Source organism: Parambassis ranga, chromosome 1 (genome assembly GCF_900634625.1).
Source record: "Parambassis ranga chromosome 1, fParRan2.1, whole genome shotgun sequence".
NCBI lineage: Eukaryota > Metazoa > Chordata > Actinopteri > Ambassidae > Parambassis > Parambassis ranga.
The window spans coordinates 17,262,195-17,276,823 of NC_041022.1; the positions used below are offsets into that span (position 1 = coordinate 17,262,195).

Here is a 14,629-nt window from a genome sequence, read left to right on the forward strand (position 1 = left end):
TCATTTAGATAGATAGATAGATAGATAGATAGATAGATAGATAGATAGATAGATAGATAGATAGATAGATAGATAGATAGATAGATAGATAGATAGATAGATAGATTCGTGGTAAAAAAGGAGTGCACTCCTCAGATAGCAGATATTGACAGTCAAGCGACAGTCTGCACTGATTCATACATACCTGGCACTGTACTAGCTCATCTGATAAAGTCTTCACCTGCTCCTCCAGATCCAGGATGCGAGCGTCGTCTTTTGAGCACATTTTCGGACTTACGGAGAAGCACAACAAAGAGTGATTGTTTTAACTTGGTTCAGCGTGTACAGATTAACACTTGTGGAAGTGGATAGAAAAACTGCACAGATGACATGGTCGGAGACAATTCAGAGTTCCTGCTTCTGATGCAGGCGATTCGTTGCATACTTCTAGCAATGATTAGAGCTCACTGGAGCACCGGTCTGGTAAAATGTGCAGTTTGCTCCTTACCTGTTTCTATAGCTTGTCAGACAGGCAGATATGAACACTGCAACACCGCCAGCAACGCCAGTACTGCGTTATTATGTTTATACGTGGTAGTGTTATTATTGCTAACGTAGCTAACGCTAGCCACTAACGCTAAACGTGCATATTTCTCCCATTTCTGTCGACTGTGAACAACTTTCTGCGAGACGTCAATGCTCCGAACCAGGTCACGACATGCTCAAATGGCTGTGTATTTAACCGTGAACGAAAAGGTGACAGCGTTTACAAACCAAACTAACTCTTACTGTGAACGACACCGCTGCCAGTAACCACGGAGATCTTCTTCCTTTCAAACAAGCCCGCTGTTTTCCGGCCGAAAATGACCCTCAGCGTCGTTTCAGTTTCAGTCATTTTACGACGGTGGCAGTTCACGTACGGCAGCATGATTTGTTTGCGTGGTTGTTGAGATTTCAAGCAGCCTTAGGAAATAATTGGCAGGTTTATTGACGGCTTTGAAAGTTTCTCATTGAAAAACTTGCTAACACGCGTTGACATGTGACGTTCATTTTAGTTGTCACAAACTAAAAAATCTCAGTCCATAGGCCAGACTGTTCATACTGTATCCAGCATAAAAGTGTCTGAGTTGTGACTCCTTGAATCAGCACGTCTCCCACTGGGCTCTCATCAAAAGCACATTTTAGCTGAGTATAATGTAAGATCTGTCCAGAGATCCAGACCACCATGGGTCAAGTTCAGGGGATCTAAATTATAAATAACATATGAAAGAATTACTAATCATCAAATAGACAACTCTGATGAGGATAAGGAGTTCATTAGCTGTTTTCTATACACTTAATTAATTTTTTTATGTTTTTATATATATGTTTAATGCATTAAATAAGTGCATACACTGTCATTCTGTATAAAATATGTTAAACCAATATACTGTGATCAGTACATACTTTAAATGTAAGTGCATCATGCTTGTATAGCAAAGTAAGACAACAAATGTCTTTATTAGCTATTAACTTTGCACAAACTGTTTTGTAATTTGCTATATTTGCTACTACTATTTACTTAACTATTCCCAGACAATGTTTGTTATTCTAGGTCAACTTCCTACTGAAGATAATTTCTGGCTGCATGTCTGTGATCAGTGAATGAATCTGCGACCAATCAGACACTTCACCTTGTGTATTGTGTGATGTTTAAAATGTAAACATCTGTTGCCATAACTTAGATAGGCTGACAATACAAAATTCTGAATCTACATTAAATTGTTTGTTCTGATGTTTTTGTCCTGGTGCCACAGTGCATTTTGCTGTACTGCTGCTTTCCGTATACAATAAAATTGAATCCATTTTCTCTTCAGGCCTATCTTAGCATGATCTATTTAAGAGCAGGCAATACTTAATCAGCGAGACCCATTATTTGAAAAAGTGAGACTAATTTATTTTGTTCAACAGGAAATAGACATAAGAAGAAGAAAAAATATCCGCAAAAACATCCATCCGTCCTGTATATAAAAAATGTGAAATTATGGGAAAATGAATCTGAGGCTGAGATCAAGCACAGCCTCATCTCCTCAATTTTCAGAACATATATAAGGTGTCATAATAGTGTGTATCATAGTGGGACATGTGTCAGCAATGTAAACACTTGTCATTCTATAATCCACATTTTAGGAGAAATGCTATTTAAATTTGTGTCATCTTCACTATAACAATTAAATGTACAGATTTACGTCAGTGGTCTGCATATGCTTAAAAATAAATCCAATCTAATGACTAGAAGAGCAAAAAAAATTAAAGCTGTCATCCTCATACTTATGAACTTTTCACAAATGTGTACCTGTAACAACAAGAGCAAGATTATCAATGGTTATTATATTTTATCTATATTTGACCTGAATAACACTTGTGCAATAATAAATTATCAGAGAGCTACTACAGTGTGTGTGAAAACAGCAGTAACATTCATGGAAAATGTCAGTATTTCAAGGGTCAGGAGATATGTTGTGTAACTATTTTGATATTACACACACATGCACTACATAGCATAAAGGTTCCCCTGTGTGTGTAAGCACTGTTTTACAAGGCTATAAATCCATGTTGTTTTATCACAGCTCAACAGCCGTATGCATGACGGTGAAGAGAAATGACATATGATATTAATCTTTATTTGGCACCTGATGATTTAAATGCTTTTAAATCAACTTTTTCTTTTAATGGATACACCATATTTATTGATATTTGCCCACATATGACATTTTTAATGATTTGGTGTAAGATCTGAGTCATCACACACAATGAATCTTGAAACTCCCCCTTTGGACGCAAGCAAGGAAACGTCAACGCAGACGTGCGTTTGACATCTGTTTTGCTGCTGAGACAAGACAACTCCATATTGTGTGGCTAATGTACTTAAGTGTCCAACCAGATTTGGAGCACAGGGTGAGAGAGGAAAATGAAGAAATATGACAACTGGCACTCTGCTTGAGTCAGACAAATGTTGGTTCATCTGCTCACTGCTCCACACACACACACACACACACACACAATGAGAAAAGATGCAATTGACTTAGCATGATTAGGCTGTTCCTTGACCCACAAACACTGCCTCTCATTAGGATCCTCATTTGCAGAACAATTTTAGAGGCAGTAGACTGGTACATAATGCGCAACATCTGCCTGCCCCCTGTTACATGTTCAGACACACAAACTGACACATGGTATCCATGAACAAGCATCTCTCTCCCTCTTTTACTCATCATGAGAAAACCAGACAGTTCGAAAACATTATAAAAGGTTTTATCTCACAGGAAACTTTGGAACTGATTAAGTAAGAGGTGACTCAAATATTAAGTAAGAGGTGACTGTAATGGCAAAATATCAACAATTAGGATTTAGATTGCCTTTAGAAGGCCCCTAACTGAAAGTGATCATCCACTAACTGTACGCTCTTTCATCATCAAATGCATATAATTTGGGCCCAGGCACTTGCTTACATGTTTTACAAAGACATGTTCCACCATGTTTTGGCAGAGCCTGCTGCTGCTCTCGCCTACGTTTGAAGCAGCCAATGTCTCCCTCTTTTAAGTGTTTGTTGTCTGTCCCACTAATGACAGATTAATGTACTTCTATTTGAGACACATAAAAGGCCGATTTGAGCAGAAACGCTTTCATATTACCAATAACGTGCTTCCTGCACTCACAATGACAAAGAGATTTATTTTTAACACTCTTCAACCTCTGTCATTATTTGATTCTTTAATCAAGATGTTTTTACTGAATGAATGAAGCTGCTTCCACAAAGGGAACTAAAGCCTTACATGAAGCATGTGCGCTGATACTGTAAAATGAGGGATGGTCAGTAGTCTGTTTCTTATTACGTTCAATTAGATTTTAAATGGAAAAGGATAATTTCTGTTTAGTGTTTATTTGTGTGTTTGTCTTTAAGAATTTATTTGTGTACTGTAACTTCAAAATTACTGTATGTAAGCACCACTAAAATCAACATTTTGAACTTGAAGGTCTCTTTCTTGAAGGTTTTTCTTTTACAGAAGAAAAATGCATCCCAGCAGAAACAACACAACAAACATGAGCAAAACTATGGCAGCAGAGATGGACAGCAGAAGTGAAACAGACCAACAAGTAAGGACTGTACTATCTTAAGCCACATATGAAATCAATAAATGTTTTTATTGCTCAGGTTCTGTGACCTACCACATCAGGTATTAACTCTTACTACACAGTGTTAGTTGGCATTTAAAGTGACTCAGCAAATGTAAATAATACAACAACAAATGTAAACTAACTCCTGCTTTAAGTCGTCTTTGTGAGCCTCTTGTGTCTAATTGCCGAACTGTGAAGAGCCACCCCTTGAAGCAAGATGGCTCTTGCACTGACAATCCCAATAAGCATGCTTGTCTCACTTCTGTTCTGCCTCAGCGGAGTCACATAGAACTTCAAGTGCAAGGCAGCATTTAATCTACCAGGGGAAGAAGTGACATAGGATTGTGATCATGCAAATGCACCTGCATGAAAAATTCAAGAACCAAATGACAAGCCAGCGCTGACAGAGGAAGGAAGAGAGGCACGTCCCGGGGAAAAAAACATGACACTCCGTGGAGAATTGTGAAAGCACAGTCTCCGCCTGCTGCCTCAGGTAAGTGGGGATATTGTCTGCATTAATGTGGCCTAGCTTTGATGCTGAGGGAGGAAAGAACCACAGAACTGCAGGAGATGACAATAGATACTAAACAGTCACAAGTCCCCAGCTTTAAAGGAACACTGATTGTACAAATGCCACCTGGGATGTCAAACCTGAACAGTGTTTAGTAGAACATCACTCCCACTGCATGGAAATGAGACAGGCTCCAACATGTGAGAATTTACTGTACGGCTTTGAACACAGTCACTTTGTAGCCTGGCTGATGACTCTATTTGTTTAATTTCTGGTTGAATAGGATTAGATAACACATAATGAGCTGTTATCATATTGGGTGCCTTTTCAAATTGGCCATCACAAATCTTTAAAACTGCTCACTCAGTTCATACTCAACCGCTGACATTTTAAGTCTTGTTTGTACACATTTATGTTCAAGTGATGCCCTGAAGAGGGTTATTATTTCTCTCGGTGGAGTCTGTGGGAGAACTATCAGCCACTCTTGACCGCAACCATGAGCTATCCTCATGCTGAATCCTGTGAGACCCTGGACTGCCTTACAAAACCCCAGGACAGAGAAACCATTGATTACCAATTTCTTCCCCCTTTTCAGCTTTCAGACATACAATACTGTGCACCTAAATCAGCTCAAAACCTTCCCTCGTCATCAACGTTACACTCTGTCTTTGCTATTATGTGCATTCCTATTTGCATGTGATGTCGATGACCTCCCACAACCAAATCTCCCCACATACTGTGTGCACAAGCCCCCTCGTTCATGTCTTAACCCCAGCTCCAATGAGATGACGTGGACCTCTGTTTGACTCCCATCTGATGACCTTCTGGTCACAGACAAGAGCCCTCATAAAGGAGGGATTGATCCACTCAAGAGGCAGCAGCAGCAGATATGTCTGTTTGCGTGTGTGTATCTATGGTGCCACTAACAGCTCACCCAACTACTGTGCCATCCCAGCCCCGGTCAGGATGTGTGGGAACAAGGAGTCAGACTATTTCCCTTGGGCTCCTGCTGCAGAGAGCTTGTCCTTTGCTTGGTGAAAGGGTAAATTAAGGTGGTGAGGTTGTATTTAAGTTCATATTTCCCTGGAGTACAAGAGAAGAGACCAAGGACATGGGACATTGATCGCAATGAGTAAATGTTGTCCGGCTGAAAAACAGCGTTTAGATGAGGAAAGTGTTTGTCTTCTCTCCAGCACTTGTTCCTTCATCTGTGTGAGTTAGGTGAGATCACACTACAGAACCGTCTCTTTAGTGATTTTGGTATCATGCTCGAGTTTGATTTAACATAAGGGTACCAAATAAAAAAAAAATAAGCATGACATTTTCGGTGTAAAAAAAAAATAGGTGATAAACTTTCTCCTGAAGAAGAGAACTTTGTGTGAGCCATTCCTTTGAAAACTCTTGAGGCTTCTGAGGGGTGGTTTAAATGACCTTTGCGCACCTTCCTGTGCTTCAGTAGTGACTGGAACTTAATGAACAGGAGCGACTCTGTGGATTTGATGGATCCACAAATACGATGCAGCGGCAGCTGATGGCCATCCCAGGAGGTGGCACACTTCAGCAGCAGGTTCAATAGCTCATTATCAGTGGTCCCACTGGGTAATTAGTGAACAGTGGGATCCTGTCACTGTGACAAATAAACATATACTCCCCCTCACAATCAAACTGCCTGATAATGGTACAGTACAATTCAATTGTGTGGCATTTACACTGACATACAATACAGCTCATCTATGACCACAAAATGTACACAATAGGACGATATAAAAAAGCTACACAAACTATCAAATGTAAGTTGTTTTTTGCCCTTGTTTACAAAGGCTTAGCTACACATGTAAAACAGAAGACAAAAAGACCTGAAGGTAAGCATTCCTTTTGTCATCTTTATGTACATAAACCACAATGCACTGCATTGTGTGACACGTCTGATAAACTTATACAGTACATTACAGTCAAAGTCCATCTGTTCTGTTAAAAGCATGAAACCAGTGATTTGACAAAGCAGTGTAAACATAGTATAAATGACCTCAAACACACAGAGACAAGTCCGCTCTGCAATTTCTTGTCAGTTATTGAACATCAGCAATGAGCCAATATCACTCAATAACTGTCCCAGCTATTTCAGCACACTTGGTATATAGACCGATTAAGTCCCATACTTGGTATAAGAAGCAGACTACAGACTCATCCGACTGAGATCAGTGAAATTTAGAATCTGCTCACTGGTGTTTCTCTTTTTTCAAAGTCAATGCAAAATTGCCAAAAGGTTCTGCAAACGACCATTTGAGTCCGGATCCAAAATTGAATCAATCCTTATAGACTTACAGGTTAAATGTGCAACCTGGGCCAAAAACAGTTTGGGTCCTCTATCGACAAATTTGCAGGTCTGTGTGTCAGCATGGTCGTATCCACTGTGCATCTATGAAACATATTATATTGCATTAGGAATGTCCACGTGTCTATGATGTTCACAGCTGCCTTGAGAACTTGGACAGCATTAATAAGGCCACGTAGTGAGCTACTGTCATGCTGTCGATGAACTGCATTGAGCTTCAGACAGGTCTTTATGTAGAATCTATGAAGAACTCCACCCACTCTGTGCAGAACTCAGCTAGTAAAAACACAACTATGTGTCCAAGATTTAAAATTGAGGCCTTGATTTTTAACTCGGATTTTAAACGGATTTAACATGACCTGGATAAATAAGAGCTTTCACAAGCACACAACAAAAAATATTTCAAAGCAATTAAACGCTAATGATTTATTTATTATTCCGTTATTATTTCATATCTGTTGAAGAAAACCTCACTAACGTCATTAAAATGATGAAACCTAATCATACAAAACATATAATGCATTTGTTGTGATGGACATACGTTGTGTTATCAGGTTGATCTAACATCTGTATTTCCATAGACCAGTTACTTAAGTAAACTTTTGTTTCAGCTGTAACAAACTAACAGGGTGACTGAACCTGCTCATGCAACGCAGCCCACCCGGCAACACAGAAGCACAGCCGTACCAACAATTGTAGCAAGAAAGATAAAAAGCTATCCACACACCCACTATGGTAACTATTCCATCTCATCTTGCATTTGTCATAACATAGATTTTTCATCAGCATGATAACAACAAAGAAAAAAAAGGTCATGTTTTGCTTTGATGTGCAGTACATGTCATATTACTCATCCACAGCTCCTGGAATGTATATGGTTAATCAACACTGCTGAATACAAAAGGCAAATTAAAGCAACTTCAAAGCACCTGCAGTCAACACAAAATAGATTCAAACACTGTTTTTTTTCCTCTTTTGGACAATCCTTTAAAGGCTTTTTGTTTTGTTGCTCACATAAGTATGTAATATCTCATTTAATTAGCAATCTAAGCCCTCTGACAAACAGGCATATGGTCCTCGCTCTCCCACGGCCTTGGCCAAGGAATGAATATGCATATCCTGGGACCTCAGTAGCTTGTTACCCTGGAATGAATTCTACACAAGCCTAATCCCTGATCTATTATTTACCCCTTGACCAAACATGCAAGTGGGGCTTCCAGACGCTTGACTTGATAGAAATGACTGCCCTGGGATTCGGCTGCTTCACTCACCCCAGCGGAGGAGCCAGGCTGAGGCAGGCAGGCAGTCACTCTGAGGAGCACAGAATGTTTCTCTTTCTGTTCCTCTCCATCCTCAAACACACACACACACATCCCTCACTTCTTCAACTCTTCACTCTTGAGATGTCTTACTCAAATGTTGAGCAAATCCTCATAAAAACAAGTGCACAATGAAAGTTTAATGAGCTCGCCCACTTCTGAGGGATCTGAGGGACAGCTTAGGAAATCAGTGTCACATCCATGTTGCACACACACACACCATATAAACCATCACCAAGTGCCTGAAAGACTTGTGTGTGTTTGTTTATGTGCGTAAAGTACTCAAAAGTGCAGAATGAGTGAGAAAGTGAAAAAGGTAAAATGTCAGTTAACCAAAGAGTAACCCATTTAAAAGAGAGTTCAAATCAAATGTGTTTATTTATTGTGCTGTCTTCTCGGCCTCAAGTGACAGTTTTTCTTTTTAGTTATATCGTTAAAACATATATCTGGTGTAAATGCGCGCAGAGGGGAAATTTCACTGAGTCCTTTCAAGTGTTTCCTCAAGCTGTAAAGCGCCTCTGTCTGCGGATTTCTTATCTCGGGGCTAAGGGTTTTGGACACATTTTTGTTGCGGGGAGATGTGGCTCTTCATGCTGACACAACGTCGTAAATCAACTCAACGGGCACAGAAACTCTCTGGACCCACAGTCACTTGGGTTTCAGTCACACACTGTGCTGAATTCACCCAACATAACACATTAGCCACCTTCTCCTCAGCCCGGACCGTCCGCAGCTCTCCTCGGCGCACTGTGCTGACTCTGCACAAGGAAATCAGCGGGGAAAGTGGTTGCTTTTCGTTTTTCAACAAGGTATAACAAGCTATTACAACACAGCGTCTTGTCAGTGGTCCCTTCTGTTTCCTTGATTTCTTCAGTTCATGGTTTAGGTAAAGGAGCGGCGACAGCGTGTCGTGGTGGCGCGTTCCTCTCCGAGAGACCGACGCGTATCCAGCCGACGCGCGTTTTTTTCCCCCAGCGAAGCGGCGAGGACTCTGTGAATCACGGGGATAAAAAAGACTGACGGTTACCCCGGGTGTTTGACTTAAAACTCTGATAAACATCGATGCTAACTTTGTGAACAGTCAAACCAACCGCGAGTCCCCGCGTACAGCGCGCAGGACTGAAGAGGAGAAAGTTCCCCACTTGAGGGCGAAATCAGACTTTTTTGAGGACGCCAAGTTTGAAAAGTGCCAGGAGCTCCGGGGTCTGTCAGATACAACATGCAGCAATGGTAAATATGATTTTTCTGCTTGTAGCCTACATCCACTAAAGTTGTTATATACCGCAATCCACTGTGAATAGTTTTTTGAGAATGGGAACTTTCCCCCCCACAACTTCTGTGCTGATGAGTCATGTGAACTCTGAGGACACAAAAATAAAACAAGTCATTTGTTTCCTAACTTTATTTGGATTCAAATGACTCACCTGAGAGATTTTTCAATGCTTTTAAAATGCCCCTTTGTTTTTTTCTTTTTCTCCACTTTTGCCATAAAAGTGAAAACTCTGTGAGCATAAAGGTTCCACAAGGAAGTCACCAGAATACATCCAGATATCTTAAAATAAATGTACACTGTTAGTCTGAAGGTGTTACCTAATTCTGTGCTTATAAAGACAAAAACCTTTAGCTGCTATCTGAAGAAGAACATCCCAGATACACAGTAAACTGTGTAACTGTTTACATGATATTTATTTGCTAATCTAATGGGCCTTCACATCACAGTTGAGTGCAGTTTATAATTTACTTTAGACAGCAAGCCTATTTTATATAAATGGGACTGATAAAAAATATGTGATGTGACTCCACTTAAATAATTGTGAGCTGAGTTAATTTTATTGCTCAGGGTGAGTTTTACAAAATTATTTTTCAGGCCTCAAATTTCCCTCTGCTGATTCAATTTTCTGCAGAATGCTGCTGTTTTACTGCGGCGCTGTATTGATTTATAGAAATATTCTGTTTTGTTTCAGATTATGTTTGGTGGGGTGGTTTGTCTTTGCTTGTCAGTACAAGCAAAACCTTTGGGGCAATTTCATTTTTTGGTTCACATAAAGGCACAAAATAGTAATACAATGATATTTTATTTTTGTTTGTGCTAAAGATGCTTATCTCCTTACCTGTACGTGTGTCGCTTCACTGTTTATAGCAGACTTAGGGAACTCATGGTCAACCTGGGACAAGCAGAAGGACACAAAGGCATCACATGTCAGCCTCTGTGTGGACATATCTGTATACTCCAGGAGACAGAAAGAAGGAGAGATAGGGAGAGCGCCAGAAAAAGAGAAACAAAGAGAGAGAAACTGAGATGAATAGTCCCACTTTAGAGCAGCATAAAAGCCCTGTCACACTTTCATCAATGATGTGTGTGTGAGATTAATGTCGAACACAGCATTTTGGCCTACTCTGAGTGTGTGTGATGTTTCATGAGCTGGTGCTGTTACTACAGTGAAGAATGCCAATTTACATTCCTGGAGTGTCATTTCATTACTTTTATCTCCATGCTGCTGTCTCTCTGTCAGACTGGCCAGCGATGTGAGCATTCACATCTCCTCTGCCACACCGGTCGCACAAGTTACCAGATAATTATACACTTAATACACTGAATGAATGAAAACACAGTTTAAACAATACCATATTTATAAAAAAATCGGGAGAAAACATTGAGATAATGTCTGTGTTATACCGAACGCTAGGCTATATATGTTGCTACGTGAGGTTAAAGAAAAAAGTTATAGTTGTCAGTGAGGCTGGAGTGAGGTCGTGATTCCTCTGGGTCTGTGAGAATCAGAGAGGGGAGAGTGTGTGAGTGTGTGTGTGTGCCGGGTGGGAGCCACTGGTTAGTCGGTTCAATAATCTGCTGGACAGGTAGGCCTGTGACGCCCTCCTTAGAGAGGCTGCTAATGAAGAGAAAGGCTGCTTAGTGGTGCTCTGCTCTGACCCCACCAACCCTCCCTGTCCCCCCTGCTGGCTTCCTCTGATTACTGCTCACATCGAGAACTACCTAACCCCCCCCCCCCCCGCTCCCTCCCTCTACTCCATCCTCTCTGTTTCCCCTGGTTTTCTTCTCACTCCATGCTTCTTTCTTTCTGTTTAGAAAGAAGAGGTGCTAAGTGCATAAAAACTATGCTGGTATGTCGTTTCTGCACTTGCTCCTAAGTTTGTTATTTTCTATATTTTATTTGACTAATTTAGAGCAATAATTGCTGCTTGACCTTCATGTGCTGTGCAGTTTAGCAAAAGGCTGTACAGTGCTTAACCTCAGTGATGCACAGGTGAAAGGAAATATGTGTAAGTGTAGGGCAGGAAGGAAAAACATTTATTTTGGACTAAAGGAAATATGTGCATTCAGCCTTACTAACAGGTTATATTCAGTAAAAAGCTGAAGGGGCACGAATGCATCTGTGATTTCCCCACAACGTATATATGCAGAGGTGGGCCATTTGGGTGTCCTCTCCATCTGTCCTCAGCCCCACTAATATCTCCAGTGACTGATAGTGTGTCTTGGCAGTGACAGAAAAGGTAATATTTTGAAACGGGGGAGCAGGGGTCATACACCTAGTGGCTGCTTGAGATGAAAATCTTTGAACACGACACCGTAACCAAAGCTGCGACTAAACAGAGACACAGTGAAATCTTAAAACAAATTGGATCGCAGGATTCCTAATTTAATAAAGAGCACAGTGTGAAACATACTTGATTTAAAACAATACACATATGAGAGACGTAATTACATTTTTTGGTGTCTCTGCACACAAAGTAAGAAACTAAATCTTCACACACTTACACCCATGAAAACATTATGAAATTCAGCCTGAGTGTGTGATTCTTAACGGGGGGAAAAAAAGACGACATAAATAGCAGAGGTAATGATTTGGGTTAACAGCTGTTATGACAGGAGCATTTAAAGTGTGTTTAGTCTTGTACTGTCACACAGATTGATATCTCTGAGAGTTTTTAATCTGCTAACTGATAGTATTGTCTCTGCGGTGAGAGGACAGATCACACGTGAAAATGGCGAGCTAATCAGATTAAAATCAGCCTCTGTGCTACAACCTGTGTTTAAACTGTAAGTTGATACTTGTACTTACATGCATTCAGTTCTTTTCGTACAGGCTTCATTTCACATGTTAATCCAAACACTAAGGAACCATCAGGAAACCGTCCTTCTCTCTGTGTTTGTAATGTAGGACACATTTTGCACTGCTCAGCCTTTAGAAATACATGCCTCATGCCTTTCTCTGCCCTCTGTGACACTCTCATGACTCTTTCTGCTGTAATTTGGGGTGGCCTTAATTGATTCTGTCCAGAACTAATTACCAGCAAGTGTGTAAAATAAACACCTCAGTGTCACTGGGTGGCAACCGTCCAGTCGGTAGGGAAATTACTTTTCACTTGTAATCTATACGTTCTCGAGCAGGGCTAGAATATAATTCATGTCGACGCTATAGAAATACCAGAGACGCTGGACCCGTGTAACGAACAGGAGTATAGTTGTAACCAAATGGCTCAGTTGGGAGGTATAGGGTTATGTGGTATAATTTATATTTTATAGCTCCCTCCTGCACCGACTGCACTCCAGAATAAAGTTGTTCGATTTTGTTCCATGAACAGGGAGTGAGAAAATCTGGGATTTCACTTGTGATGGAAACTCCAGACGCCACTTTGTTCCTCAGTTCCTTCTTGTATTTTTTATTTTACTGTTGAATTTCATTTCTTGAGTTGAGATAATAATAATAATAAAAAAGACACCAAACTGCTGTTTTTGAGCACCGTAAACATGTGGATATTTGTTTGTTTGACTGCATGCACCCATGCCCCAGTCACTCGAAAGCAATGGGAAGATCTCCTCAGGCCATACAGAGTGATTTGATTAAAAGAGAATAATTTGCCCTAAAGGTGTCTTTTCTCTTCCTTCCAAAAAAGCTGGTGGAAGAAATCTGATATGACAAGATAAGTGGTGGCTCATGAAAAATTCCTGAGGACTGAGACTTAGTATGTTGACTTTGGAATTATTGCTAGTGTCTACTTCTTTGCGAGTAACTCTGCCTGACAATGTTATTTTTTCACCTGAATAGCTTTTGAAAAGATTTCTCTGCTTTTCGACCCAGAATTCTTTCATTTAGAATCTGTTTATGTTCTGACCAAAGAATGGACAAAGTAAACTCTTCAAGTCATTCCAGGCATTTTCTTCTTCGGGGTTCTTTGACCTCACATCTAAGTACTCTTTAATGCTATTGACTCACTTTATACTGTGTTGTAAATGACTATATAATTTACAATTGCTGGCAAAAAAAAAATAAACAAAAAAACCCATACTCCAAGCATGCATGCCTTGGATCCATTTTGCTGGACAGCGGAGAGGAGATCCATGTGTGGCACTCTTGTTTACATTGTTGACTTTTGTTCTCTTCTAATTGCATGCCATCTTTGGATCCTGAACCAGCTATGTACTGGGGACTTACATTACATATATTTAACAGAATTTGTTGTGGGTTTTAGGCTTCTAAAGTTTGCTGTGCAAATATGCTGACAAACAAAAGCCCCTTTTCACATATTTCATTGGTACAGAAATTTACAGCAGGTCTCACAGACAATAAAGCACAGTGTGGATTCAAAACACACAGACTATGGCAATGAATTGAATTGCAGAACATATTGCTGTCTTGATACAAAACCTGTCCCTTTAACTTGAAGCTAAAGATCCATCTCACAGAACCTTTTTTTTGCTCTAATTTTATTAAAAATGTACAGGTAAAAATTACATTTGCAAGTATTTTATATTGTTCTCTGGAAAATCTACCTTGGGCTGGAGAGCCACATCAACTAGAGCTGCTGATATCAAACTCCCTGGACACACAGGCCGCCGGTGATGAGATACTGTTGCGAACTGCGGTCCAAGATAGCTGAGATTGTTCGCAGGACTTAGGTGGGCAGTGGTGGATGAGGTGCTGAAACTTGGTACTTAAGTAAAAGTACAATCACCCAGCATCATATATCCTTAAGTAAAAGTAAAAGATCACAGAATGGGTTTTCTTTCAGCCCTTGCTTTACAGCTAGTTGCATGTTGTTGTTATCTCACCTTGTAAAACCGAGGTCAAAGTTGAAATAGTTTAAGGTTTAAGAACTAAGATTTCAGTTGGTGTCCCACTAAAAAAGTAAAATACCAAGTCAGTCGCCATGTTCTGGATACAGGGAAACAGTGGCACAGCCAGCAATTTCACTGGTGTCAGCTGTGTCTTTCACATCTGGATCTTGTTTGGTTTTCAGGTTGGGGATGGTGGGTGTAGTCGGTGTGTTCATGTCAGTGTATCCTAACCTATGCGCAAATCCATA

At 40.3% G+C, this 14,629-nt stretch overlaps 2 protein-coding genes across 4 annotated transcripts in view; one reads left to right on the plus strand and one right to left on the minus strand.

The window, feature by feature from the left end:
* The window catches only part of cntln (centlein, centrosomal protein), a 67,523-nt gene extending 66,691 nt beyond the window's left edge, over positions 1 to 832 (minus strand). The window contains exons 1-2 of one of the 2 annotated variants that reach the window (XM_028404090.1): positions 769 to 832; positions 185 to 272 (exon numbers count right to left, since the gene is read on the minus strand). In XM_028404090.1, the coding sequence (XP_028259891.1) occupies positions 185 to 265 (81 nt within the window). In that variant the 5' untranslated portion in view covers positions 266 to 272; positions 769 to 832. Of the gene's footprint in view, positions 1 to 184; positions 273 to 487 lie in introns of both variants that reach the window. The other variant, XM_028404097.1, reaches the window with a different exon arrangement.
* An 8,170-nt stretch (positions 833 to 9,002) lies between these two features.
* Positions 9,003 to 14,629, plus strand: part of bnc2 (basonuclin zinc finger protein 2) — a 139,943-nt gene continuing 134,316 nt past the window's right edge. Inside the window, exon 1 of one of the 2 annotated variants that reach the window (XM_028401773.1) lies at positions 9,003 to 9,111. Coding sequence is in view for 1 of the 2 variants with exons in the window: in XM_028401757.1 (XP_028257558.1) it covers positions 9,530 to 9,532 (3 nt within the window). In the remaining variant the exon portion in view is untranslated. Of the gene's footprint in view, positions 9,533 to 14,629 lie in introns of both variants that reach the window. The other variant, XM_028401757.1, reaches the window with a different exon arrangement.